Raw genomic sequence first — 13,520 nt, forward strand, 5'->3', positions numbered from 1 at the left:
TATGAATAAAACTGATTTGACAGAATGCATTTTATTTTCAAGAATGGATTTGAAGAAATAATACAACACAATCTCTGATTATGTGACACTGGTTAAATTATTAGCAACATTATGGTTACTGTTGGCTTTATTTAATAACCAAAAGACAGAAGGTGGCGGGCGATCAAACGTAGTGTTGTGAACATACAAAATAAACAAGTTGAAGAACATGGTAAAAGTAAAATAAATTATTTTTAAAAATTATAATTTAAGTAACATTTTCTAAAGCACGTTAATCCTAATTATTGTCAACACAGCTTTAATGGTACGTGAAACAGAACTGCAGTATACTCTATCCAGAGACAGAAAACATTACAAATGGTTTCAAGGAAGATTTAGTTGGCATGGTGTGTAGTCGAGAAACACAGCTTCAGTGTATAAGGGTAAGGCCCACCTAGAATATAGAAGCCAGAAGAAAACTTTCATCATAAAATGTAGAAAATGTCATTAAGGGTTCAAATGTACAACACACCAAGAACCACGTTGGCTTGTTGATCTACATGTTAAATACTTACTAGGGTTTTTCATCTGATAATGGTTCATCATAGCTAGTGCTTCCATGGCATCATTGATGGATTCCCACTCAAGCAGGCCAGATGAACTGCGCTCACCTGTCAAATCACATGATATTACCATGCTGAATAACACTTCTGTATTAAAAAGCACAACAGCACAACCAAATAATGAGATAATAACTTTAGTGACAACACATTACTCACTCTTTCCAGTGAAAAGTTTCACACTTGTGGGCCTCTTGATTCCAAGTTCATCACAGACCTGAGCACAGAAACGCGTTTCAGTGAAAATGTGAGATGGATGCAGTGTTGCCAACTCCTCAGCAAGGAAAATCGCTATTGGCTGTCCTAAGAGTCGCTATAAGTCGCTAAATGACATCATTGCATAATATGCATAATTGGTCCTACCGATGTAATTGTAACAGACGTTGTAGGAGAGGGAAGAGACATAAAGTGAGTTTAAAAAAAAAAAAACACCCTAAAAAAATAATTCCAACCCTCCTCCTTTATCCGGATTTGGGACCTGCAAAAGTGACCCGAAATAGGCACTATGGTGGAGTTACTGTTTTGGTGTGTGTGTGTCTTTTTAACTAGTTTTAAACCTTTTGATCCACAAAAAGTAACAGTAAAAGAACATTTTCATAGGGGAATATCTCCTACTCTGACATCAGCTCGGGGCGACTGCTGCGTGAGGACTACCTGACGCTTGTGAGCATTTTCACACGGGCGAGGTGCCCATGGCAGCACCCGCTGCTTGTTGAGAGTAAGAGTGATACGTGCTTTCACGTGAAAAAGTCGTCATAAGTCTCCAATAACACCAGAAAAAGTCACTAGATTTGTCGCTAGTCGCTTTTTAGGAAAAAAAAGTCGCTAAGGGGTCTGAAAACTCGCTAAGTTGGCAACACTAACACCGGATGGATGCTTTTGGCCATCACAGATAGCAACCTTTGTTGCTTTTTTTTTTTTTTTACCTGATTAAAGATCTCAGCAGAGATGTCGGGTTGTGCATTAAAGAAGTGTAAGACGTTGCTCGGATGCTGGATTCGGTTTTTAGCCGCCTGCTCTGGTGAGGTGAAGCGGTTGTTGCGTGATCCGTGGAAATCTTTAAAGCTGCTTGTGTTGTCCTCTAACTGGTAGCACTGTCCTGGCACAATAGCCTGTTGCTTGGACACACTGAAAGAAATAAGGCCAGAGGTCTTGCATCTGTTGTTTTTTTTTAAGGGAGAAATTTATCTCTAAAAGTCTGTGCTGATGTTTCTAAATTGTTTCAGAGAGCTGTTCTTACCAAACATTGAGTTTCTGTCCAAAAAGGAAGTTGTTGTTCAGATGAGTAATGGCCCTGTCCACAGAGTAACAGTCTCCCATCTCCACCATTGCTGCTCCAGGTTTACTCTTCATGAACTTGACCTGAAAGAAAAATAGACCAAAACAATATTACCCAGCAGTACACACAGTATTTAAACATGAACTTTTTATGATGACTTTTGTGCCGACACCTCCTTGCAATGGGACTTTACCTTTCAAAACAAACAAAAAAGACCTTCAGATTGTCTGAAGGATGGACTTGTCTTTCCCCCACTTCCAGCATCAACAGTGAGCTACACCATCACATAGTAGCTTAGAAATGGAGCCCACTAACATCAACAACCAACAGGCTTTTTTTTTTTTGCTATTGTTAGCAATGTTAGCAATCAAGCACAAAAAGACTAGCCCGCTGGCTGGCTTTGGATAACAAGCAATCTGTCCCTCTTAGCCGGTAAGGTGTTACCTACCATTAGAGAAATTAAAGCTTTATCCAAAAAAGATCATCTTGGAAAACTGGAATTTGGCCCTCAGTGGAAAAAACAAAAAACACTGGCAGCATTCAGTGCTACCTCTCAGCCTCCTAGCAGATACAGCTAGAAGGATATATCAGTTTATATATCAGTTTCAAAATTCTGCATCGCCTTGTTCTCAAGTGATCATATTCAAAAAATGTTTCAAGATTAGTACACGACCAAAATGGCTGACACGTTAGTATCGCGTGCTAAGCGGTCACGTGTCTGCAAATCTTCTTCGCGCCCCTTTCAGTTGTTGGAAAGATGGCAAAATATTATAAATGTCCTTCACTTATGGGGTCTAACAGCAAAACAATGACTTGATGCTTGAGTCAGCTTTCACTTACCCTCTCTACATTGCCATATAGGCAAAAGATGTTGAAGACCTTGTCAGCATTGATCTTAGAGGGCTCCAGGCCATATACCATAAGAACTGGAGAGTCAGCGTGAGGACCGTACTCGGGCGGTGGCGGTCCATATCCAGGACCGTAGCGCTGGTTACCCCGACCACGCCCACCCATGCCTGGCCCCATGCGATGGGGAGGAGGGGGGCCATAGCTGTCATCGTTGTAGCTATGATAACCTCCCTGTGGTCCACCTTAAGATGGGAAAAAAACCCAAAACAAACAAGCAAAACAAGCAAAAAAAAAAAACATAATTGTAACAGATTTTGAGCAGTGTCCATTTTTCTACATGTCACACTAATTTGATTATGCGATGTTTACCATAATCAGGTGGGTGATCGCCCAGAAGAGCAGGCTGCCTCTGCCGTTTGTTAGGATTGGCATTGGGATCTATAATAGATTAAAAAAAGAGTTGCCCATCAAACCGCTTCTTTACCACGTGTCTCAAAGGTACCTTGCATGGGCTACAACATGCTAAGGGACATGTTTGTGAATGGCATGCAACTGAAGGGCCTGAAATCTTTAAAAAGTGTTCAAACAGTCTGCAGGTTTTACAGGTGACATAATGGAGATTTTCTTTTTCCACAGTGACTTTGAAAGATAGCGTTCAAATTTTAAAGTCTTACATCTGCCATTCTACTACAAGCGCACACACCTTGTGAATTGTTCCAATTGCCTTCACCATCAGCATCTGTGCAGGTACACATGACACACGTCAAATCCAATAAAACATCATGAAAAAAAAGTAGCAATCTGGCAACACTGTATAAACACATTCCATCACATGCTCAGTTGTTTGGAATAGAGACATTAAAACAGAAAATCAAAGAGTAAAATACGCAATGTGCTAAGAGCAGCACCTGCTGTTTTATTGAAAACTATTTGAATATCAGTATACATTTATTACAAGCCAGGACACAGATATAACATGAGGAGTGAAAAAACATCAAGCACTGAAACTAATAACATGGTGAAAAATTAAACCAGCGACTTCGGCTGATTTAACTTCAGCAAAAAGTACGAACAGATTTATTTTTGTTCAAAGAAGGCTTTTCTTCAGCTCAGTTCACCAAAACTCAGTAAATTAAACTCTTAAACCAGTATCTGTTTAGCAGGCACCTTTTCTGTAAGGTTAGGGTAGAACTTCTTTACTCCCTATGCAATTACTTATCTAAACCATCAAGTTCTCAGTAATAATTTTGTCACTATGTGCACATCATCTGTGGTAAACAATCATTTCCGCCACCTGTTTGTTTATTTACAGGCTGCAAATGAAGGTCTTCATGTGGAACCTCTATTTAAAATGCTTTCAATGGTGCATTTAAACCTAAACATCAGAACATCTGGCACGGCACCATAATCCTAGTGTCAAGGACAGTTTCACAATCACAGTGTTGGCCATGTTGGACAGCTACATTGGCCTGACAGAAATATTAAAACTAGCAATGCGAGTTGAGAAATCTGGAAGGAGTCACCAGATGTCAAGTCTTATTTTCCAAAAATATAAGCATCAATCTCTCTCTCTCTCTCTCTATTTGATTTTTTAAAAGAAAGAAAAGAAAAACTTGGTTCCATTACATCCTTACAAACCATCTGCCATGTTGTTGTGTCATTATGCATGATAACCAAATTTCACATATATATAAATAAAAAAAAGAAGTAGGGATGCAACGATACCAATTTTTTCAAACCGATACGATACCGATACTTGGATCTGAGTACTTGCCGATACAGAGTACAAAAACCGATACTTCTACCACACACACACATACAAATGCAATGAATTGGAAGACAGGTTTTATTTTATTCTCTGCCAATAATAAACGGGAATTTCATATCGCAGCTCGAGTATGCTGAGAAGAATCCTATGTTTTCCACGACTGGCTTCGGCTGGTCATCCAGAGCGATAAAATGAGTCGAGCCTCTGTTATTTTAACTGCCCGTGGATTTTCTCTTGACATTTTTCATCGCTTTTCCAAAACCTGAGTTAAAGTTGGCTGTTCCACACTGCTGACATTTTGTTTAGCCTAGCTACAGCAGCCTCCAGTTTCTCTTTTTTTATCTGGAGCTGCCAGTCTCACTCGCCTAACCCTGTGCCTGTTTAGTGCGGGATGCCCCCCTAGTGGCCAATCTAAAAAACTACAACAAAAATGACAAGCCACCCTCTGATTAATGAAATAAGTTAGTATCGGTTCATGGTATCGGTTAACTTTTACGAGTATGAGTACACACACATCTTACAGTATCGGCCCCGATACCAGTATCGGTATCGGTGCATCCCTAAAAAGAAGTTAAAGATCTGCCTTGTGACTCACATTTGAAATTTTTATCTCATACTACATACTAAAATGCTTTCAAATCGACTGGACTTTGTGAAGTTTTGTGAATACTTAACCTCTCATCCAAAATACAACTCTACACACACACAGGTCAAGATCAAATATTCTTTACAACTGCTCGGTTCATGTGTCGTACTGCAGCAACCTATAATTGTACTCTTTAAAATGAATTACGTGACTATTACATAAAAGACATCTCCATCTCCCAATTTATATCAACAGTATGCGATTTCTCCCCACAATACTTTTGAACTGTTAACCATGAAGTTAGATTATTCATTTATTTCAGTACTTACAGCACCATACATGGAGCATGGGACACAGTGAGAAGAAAGGGGGCAGTCTTCAGCAAGGATGCTACTCTCCAATCTCTGACTCCAGCCTCAACTCATTCTCCGTCTTCTTGTCTTTTCTTTCTTCTTTCCTTCCTTCCTTGCATCTCCACCACCAGAGAGAAAAGTACTTCCATGCGTCCATGTTGGGTTTTGACTTGCTGCCGCTCTGTTTTTGGAAATTGTGCTATTAGAGGCTCATTTCCAGCTTACCGTGCTCTAAAGCAGGACATATGCACCGATTGAGTGGGCTGTCAGTCCACAGACACACTGAGCCAAACCTGCATCACACGGGAGGCGTTAGAGGCATCACTATGGTCCAGTGCAAAAAAAAAAAAAAAAAAGGAAAAATGAAAACAATGCAGAAACAACACAAGAATAGCACAAAGAGGAGGGGGGAATGGGAAGGAAGGTACAGGAAAAAAAACAAACAAACAAAAAAAAAAAAAAACAGAACACCAGAGTCCATAAATGCAGAAAGCTTTGGGAAAGATCTGTAATCTGTTTGCCTCTGTGCTTGTATGCTTGATAGGTGTCTGATGCTTGTGTCTTCATGGGCCCCCCCATGGATATTTCTTCTTGTGTAAAAATGGCACTCACTTGATGTCGTTTATTTGGTTTAATAGCTGTCAGCCACTTGCAAAGCTTGACAATAAGTCACTAGAAATATGATGTGCTGTCATAGCAGTTCAGCTGTATGTTGCCTTGGATATTCGGATCGCTGTGTTGTCATGTGGTGTTCGGCACAGGAAGGTAGAGATGAGGAGTATTAGCATGGCCTCTTTTTTGTATACCGCCCCCATATGTGGTGTCATCTGTTCCCTGGTCAGGCTGAGTGTGTCTGAAAACTCCTTTGTTGCTTCCTGTGGTTGTGTTAGGGTAAGCACATCCCAACAGTTGGGAGGTGTGGTCGCTATGGCCACACAGCTGACCCGCACCCTCATCATCAATGTGTTGTGTCAAAGTGGGGACTCCTCGGAGCTCTGCAGATGGCATGTACTGTAGTGGTAAAGTTTTGGTAGTAGATGCTTATCAATCTACAACATCAGTCTGTAGTGGATATGCGGGGTGTCTGTTCGCATGGCCTTCGAGTATTTCTGTCCCTCAATCTGAAAATGGTGGCTACTGCCCACCATCAAAAATGAAATGGATTCCCATGTCAGGTGGTGGTGATGAGCTTGGAATAAGGGAGTAGCGAGTTGAGGTTGTGTTCCAGTATTTGATGCCCCACTGTGTCCGACGTACAGTATGCCATAAAGCAGATTTACATTAGTTGTGGTTGCTGTTGTGCTGTAGCTGTAGAAGCCGTTGTGTCTGCTTAGAGGTTGAGGTAAGCCTGTATGATTCTGCACCGTGAGGACACAAGGAGTACCTCTAGGTCGTAAGGCAGTGCAAGCTATGCGATATCAAGAACTTTCTTACGAGGACATGATGTCAAAAACCTGGATGAAACTTGCAATGTACATGTTGTGGTTCTGGCTGTGTGTCAGACAAGTAACTACACCTTTTACAGTGTCTAGTGAAAAATATAAATTCTCCATCAGACAACTGCACCAAAGTAAAGCATGTGCCTGTGATCAGGTTTTAAAAAACAAACAAAAGAACAACAAATGAACAAACAGCAGCAGTAGGGTCTTTGTGATCAAGGTGAATTGTCTTTTTCCAGCTACCGTGACATCTGAACAGCAAAGAGTATTAAACTGGTCACAGACTTGGCAGTGCAGCAACACTCATGTTTAAGCATGAAAAATCTTATATAATTACCCAAAAAGGTAGCCATTTTCATTCTACACCAATTTTGCTAGAGCTGGTCCTAACATTTCGTCAATACTCAAGGTACGCAAAACACATTAGGAACACTGAACTTTGGAGCTTATTTGATTTATTTCATGAAATGCTAATTATCTTGGGTTCCACCAAGATTATAACACATGAAATCTGCATTTAACCCATCTTTAAGCTCACATCACTTTCCATATTGTTAACTTTCACTTTGTTTTTTTTGTTAAAAGTGATCATATACTTGACATGTGTGAAAACCATTCATCGAAAATTAATAAAAAAAATTAAGTCTCACACTATGACACTAGGACTGTTCGATATCACGATATGAAAACGTCTATCGTTTCATTTTACGCTATCGTTTGTTTCGTGGTGTCACAAAATAAACTGTTTATGGCGATATTTTTTCATCGTTTTGATGGTCACTGTAGAACTTCTTAAAGTTCTCTCTTTCTCTACACTACGGATGGACATGCGACTGTTTTTATGCGTTGTCGTTAGCAACAACAACAACGGTAAAACCATCGCATGGCTCCGCCGTCCGCTTGCTTATTTTCTACATAAACCTTTCACAATAAAGCCGAAGATCCTGTTGAGATTTTTCAAAATACAGTGAATCACGTGAAATAGTATGCAGAGTGTTTACGGATGAGAAGCTAAAAAGAGCCGTCAGGTGCTAAAAAAACAAACCTTACAACAGGCTTTTCCCTGCAGCACGCCGTGTAATAAATACTCAAAGAAAAATTGCGTCCGTCTTGATGCATTCTCAATCATCCAGGAAAATAAATCTCCAAAAGTTGATTTTGTTCATCTGGACGTAGCGTATTCTGGGAGAAACGTTTCGTCACTCATCCAAGTGACTTCTTCAGTCTCAGCTGACTGCAGGTTTCCCCAATCTTTTAAACAGTACAATGACTGAAACCAACCCACTAAAGGATAATTTTATCCACTGAAGGATAAAATTGTTTATAAGATTGGGGAAACCTGCAGTCAGCTGAGACTGAAGAAGTCACTTGGATGAGTGACGAAACGTTTCTCCCAGAATACGCTACGTCCAGATGAACAGAATCAAAAATTGCGTCCGTTTCAACTTCTGTAACACTCGACTCCAGCTACACGACGCCGAGCTGAAAACACTTCACGCAAGTCGAGTTGAGCGAGATTCACAGAATTGACAGAAAATGTAATATTTTTGTGATAAATATCGTTGTTGCCGCGATAAATGCTTAATGAGATTTTGGTCATATCGCACAGCCCTATATGACACATACTGTCTCTGCTGTCAATGCTAACACCCAACAACCTTCCAGCCTGCAAAGTCTGGCCAACATTTGAAACCCATCATCACATGCCTTCTACAGGTCCAACAAGGACACTCAGTTGGAAAGCAGGAAGCCTGATTTAATTGTGACAAAATCTCCACTATGTTTTCAAGGTTAACTGGTGTAACAGCCTCTGCTGTGTTCACTGGATTACAGTTGGCAGAGATGTGAGATTGTGCAGCTGTGACATGCTCTACAGGGAATGTGAACCTATGTGAAGAATGGTGTGCCTGCTTATGCTGCTGTGATTAGTGCGATGGGCTTTTCACATGCATGAACCTATAATTAATATCAGCTGCCCTGGAGGTTGCTCCTCATGCCCTTACATTGTGCCTGCTGTGTGGCGAGAAAATGCACGAAGACTGTGAAGGCATCGCAGGAATACTGCCTCTGACAGGGCTGAGCTGCATGGTCAAAGAAACCATTCGTCTGTGATCAAAGGCAATACCCCTGGAGGCAGAGAACCCTAACCATCCCATACAATGCCATGAGAGGAAAAGAGAAAGAAAAAAAAAGAGGGAGGGACAGGCAGGGGCTACACGTTACCTTGGCCACTCAGGTTGGGATTTGTGTAGTCCCATGTGTCCTGGTCATTCTTGAAGACATTGAGGCGCGCTGGCTATAGAAAGGATGGCAAGATGAAAATGATTTTCTTCTCACAAGCACCCGATATTAACAGTCGAGCTACAAAAGGTGGTTAGACACTTACCTTGGCATATTCAATCTTTAGGGTGCAACAGCCAGAGTAGATGTCTGCCCCGTTAAGAGAGGCTTTAGCCCTCTGGGCACTTTGGACCGAATCAAATGTGGAAGCAGTGAGTTAAGGGGAGGTCCGACTGCATAAAGGTTTAAATGCTCATGTAGGAACATACTGATGTTTCTGAGTGGGAGTAGTAAAAAAGAACATGATCTAAAAGGATATTCGACCATGGCCTGAACACCGTTTTTTCTGAAGATGACAATCCTCTGTACAGGGCCACAGTTGTTACAAATAGTGTAGAGGACATCCTGTAGGGTTACACACACAGATTGATACATCACTATCGTGAGAATACTTTATGTGACAACATACATTTTCACCTTTAAAACACAAACACACAGTGCTTTGAAAGCTCTTACCCAAACTCAAAGAACTAGATTTTTTAAACAACATCAAAGGGGAAAAGATACTGATGATAGTAGTGACGAGTATTGTAGAGACCAGCAAAGATAAGCAGTGAAGCAGGACCAGATGTATGAGACAAAACTCATACAGGTATTTTTAGGGTGGATAAGAACATACGACATATATCAGTATTTAATGAGATGTATAAGGAATAGATCACAGCAGTTGTGCTGTGATCGAGTACTTTCATTAGAGCAGCTGGAATCATATAAAATAATATAATTGGAAAATACATTTCAGGAACGTTAATATAACTATTTCACATATCTCTTTCTGATGTTTGTTTTTTTTAAACATTACAATACAAACTGTTTTCACTAAGCTGGGGATAGTTAATATTCTTTAAGATGGAATGATGTGAAGTTCTGATTGGGTCTGTAGGATACAGGCAAGGAAACTAACCAGCACAGCTACCATATACAGCTGTAGACTGGTCAGCAGCGACCATGAGGCAACATCTAGAGCAGAAACATTACATTAATGCAAGGTTAACTGCATTAGTTAATAAATAAAGAAATATTTTTATAATTTTACAGCCCTGATTTCCATTACTTTAGGTCATGAAATTGGACTTTTCCACTGTGTGCTTCTTGTAACATTTTCAATGATTTCGGCTCCAGCTCATCCAGGAGAGAAGGACAACAGTTACCTAAGCAAAAACCTGTAGTGATCCCATATGTGTCAGGAGTATCAGAACAGCTGAAACGCATTTTTTCTAAACACCGCATCTCTGTGGCTTTCAAACCCCAAAACACGCCGTGCCAAAAATTAGTCCACCCCAAGGATCAGGTCCCCCGACACAAATATAGTAACATAGTGTACGCTGTTAAATACCAAGACGATTGCCATGATTTATACATCAGGGAAAACAAACAATCTCTGGCGGAGCGGATGGCACAACACAGAAGAGCTACCTCGTCAGGCCAGGACTCTGCAGTCTATTTACATCTACAGGCCAGTGGACACTCTTTCAATGATGAGGATGTACACATCCTGGACAGGGAGGAACGCTGGTTTGAGTCAAGGAGGCCATTTACATGAAAAGGGAAAAACCATCTCTGAATCGAGGAGAGGGTCTAAGGGTACATCTATCACCATCTTACAATGCTGTGATTGCAGCCATTTACCACCTTTGTGAATGGGACTCATGGCCATTGATCAATGGTTGTTAATCAATGAGCTTGATCAGTGGTTGCTGATCAATGGTCATGAGAATTTGCATATTAATAATCAAGGAACTGACCTCACAGCCCATTGTTCCTTCATTGGTGATAGTTTCAGTCATTATGCAAATGTACTGTTTATAAGATTGGGGAAACCTGCAGTCAGCTGACACTGAAGAAGTCACTTGGATGAGGGACGAAACGTTTCTCCCGCTGAAAACATTGCGTCCAGATGAACACAATCAACTTTTGGGGATTTTCAATGGATTATCTGCCTAGCATTATCAGATACCTGATATCTAACAATGAATTCACTGAATGATCTGTGGGAATATACAGTAATAAATTATAAGAAGATGTTTTTACATTACCGTGGTAATGGGATAGATGGGGTTTATAATTGTGAGCAGCAGAACATTGTTGACGCTCCGAGTGTCATCCGAGTCTCCTGGTCGGGAAATCTTCTGACTAGTTGAGTAGTTGATGAAGGCAGGGTGACCTGCAATGTAAACCTGGTTCTCTGCTGCATAAGTAACAGCATTGCAGGAGCCGTTCATGTCCTCATACTCCACCAGGGCCTGCCGCTTCTTGGGCATCATAACCACAAAACTAGACATTAAGCAAGAGAAAGATTTATAGTTCCCACACTGAACCATGTTTAATGAATAAAGGCACAATCAGCCAATTAATTTTAAAACTACACAACTTGAATTTAGTTACAAGCAAACTTACTTTGCCCATAACTTATCAAACCTAAACTAGTGTTATAAATTGAGTTAGGGAATATGAAATTAACAAGAACCAACATTAAATCAGCTCAATACCTTTTTTTTTGTTAGTTGTTAATATTCTGTGGAACATACGGGAGTGTATGGTTGACATCAGACATGTTCACCAATCTCAGTCCACTGAATGCAACAAACACGATAGAGAAGCTTCATTTTAAGTGTGTTCAGCTTTTACCTGATGGTGCCAAACTCTTGCAGGGCTTCCACCAGGTCAGCCTCCATGACACCGTCCACCAAACCCCTGATATGCACCACCGGGGAGGGGAGCGGTTTGTGAGGGTCATCGTAGCTCTCCTATTTTTTTTTAATTTAAAAAAAAAAAAAAGGAAACGCAAGATAATGTTTGCTGAGACATAAACAACACAAAAACAACCAATCTGTGTCAATCAGCCCTTTAACAATAACTGCACTGGGGATTTGCGTTAGAAACTTACAACGTTAAACTGCAACAGAGTTTTTTTGCAACACTGAAACTAAAACGTGTCTTCTATCTGTACACACAGTGAAACTGCGTGTCATTAAACAGCTATTTCATATTACACAATAAACATGCAATTACTGTTGTTTAAACGAAATCTGACCATACCATTGGCTTGTTTGGTTTGGCTAGCTAGTTAGCTACTTAATTTTGGCTAGCGGTGAGACAAGCACTACTTTTGCTACAAAGTATATTTGTTTCTTAGATAAACAAAACTAGCCCATTTAAGCACACTAAAACACCAACTACCGGAGTCAGAAGGAAACACTTACCGTTGTCATTCCTCCGTCTTCAGTTTTCTGTCTTTTTGTTGCTCTGCCACCTTCTCCGTAGTATCGGCCCGCAGAAGCAGCCATGTTGTCCTGTCCCCTGTGCCGGCCTATTGCTGCATTCCAGATACGTGGGAAAAAACGGGATGGTATTTCCATAACCATCGGCAACGGCTCTATTTTTAATAAACCACTTTAGACTTCCATGGTGTAAGACCGGAGACTTCCTTTTCCCATAAAAAGTTATATTTTATTCTGCATGTGAGACGATGATTCGAATGACTAAACATTTTTCTGTGAATGTCCGTTCGACATTTAAAAAAAATGTCGTTTCGACTAATGTGCTATGAAGCTTCTTTTTCCCATGATGACCTTTGAATGCAACAACAAAGTGGCTCGCGCTTAGCGTGTTCCTATTGGTCACTTTTGCCTGTCAATCATTAATGTCATGACAGGAGGTGGAGTTTATCCCTTTGTTCATGTTTTAGAACCAATGATTGTATGAAAAACGCTTTAATTTAGTTTGATTTTAATCTACAATCAAAAAACAGTGAAAAACAGAACATTTAGAAACTTGAGCCTAAAAAGTTGTAATTTCACATCACTTCTTGCTTCCAGCACATATTTAATATTATGAAATAATGGTGATTGAACAAGAGCAAGACCAGAAAGAGAAGAAGAATTTTATCTGTCTGATTGTCTCCATCAAATAGATATTCTATTATACAAGGGGGCACTGGCAACCCCCCAAATTTGCTGCCTACCCACCAGTGGCCCCTCCTGCCAAATCAAATCAAATCACTTTTATTGTCACGTCACATTACTGGTACACTGGTACAGCACATGAGAGTGAGATTCTTGTGTGCAAGCTTCACAAGCAACAGTGGTGTGCAAAAATACAAGAAACATAAGAAACAAGCCAAATATAAGGGCAGGAATGCCTAACACACTATGCCTAAAATAGGCATAGTGTTGAAGTTCCGGTAAGTGAGAGTGAGGTGCCAATGAAGTGTCACTGTTCAGCAGTCTGGTGGCCTGATGGAAAAAGCTGTCCCTCAGTCTCCTAGTTTGGGACCAGATACTGCAGTACCTCCATCAGGCAGATGG

The 13,520-nt window shown here is 40.5% G+C and overlaps 1 protein-coding gene across 1 annotated transcript; it reads right to left on the bottom strand.

Annotated features, from left to right (window-relative positions):
- Positions 1-15: 15 nt before the first annotated feature.
- On the bottom strand, positions 16-12,593 carry hnrnpl (heterogeneous nuclear ribonucleoprotein L). Its single transcript, XM_087847083.1, has 14 exons — positions 12,417-12,593; positions 11,842-11,960; positions 11,250-11,487; positions 9,471-9,558; positions 9,260-9,354; positions 9,097-9,169; positions 3,431-3,466; positions 3,097-3,165; positions 2,719-2,969; positions 1,840-1,961; positions 1,526-1,727; positions 759-816; positions 555-650; positions 16-433 (listed from the first exon to the last, which is right to left on the bottom strand). Exons 1-14 carry the CDS (start codon positions 12,576-12,578, stop codon positions 375-377), a joined length of 1,668 nt encoding a protein of 555 aa, XP_087703209.1. The 5' UTR covers positions 12,579-12,593; the 3' UTR covers positions 16-374.
- Between the last annotated feature and the right edge of the window lie 927 nt (positions 12,594-13,520).

The sequence above is a fragment of the Neolamprologus brichardi genome, chromosome 10, assembly GCF_056152115.1.
Source record: "Neolamprologus brichardi isolate AB-2024 chromosome 10, ASM5615211v1, whole genome shotgun sequence".
NCBI classification, from domain to species: Eukaryota; Metazoa; Chordata; class Actinopteri; order Cichliformes; family Cichlidae; genus Neolamprologus; species Neolamprologus brichardi.

What these genes read in the sequence shown, in the direction of transcription:
- hnrnpl (XM_087847083.1), bottom strand. Translation starts at nt 12,578, where the DNA reads ATGGTTATGGAAATACCATCCCGTTTTTTCCCACGTATCTGGAATGCA. An exon ending in AAGACGGAGGAATGACAACG is followed by an intron (nt 11,961 to 12,416) that starts GTAAGTGTTTCC and finishes AAAAAAAAATAG; the next exon opens with GAGAGCTACGATGACCCTCA. An exon ending in TTATCAGATGAAAAACCCTA is followed by an intron (nt 434 to 554) that starts GTAAGTATTTAA and finishes TCTATATTCTAG; the next exon opens with GTGGGCCTTACCCTTATACA.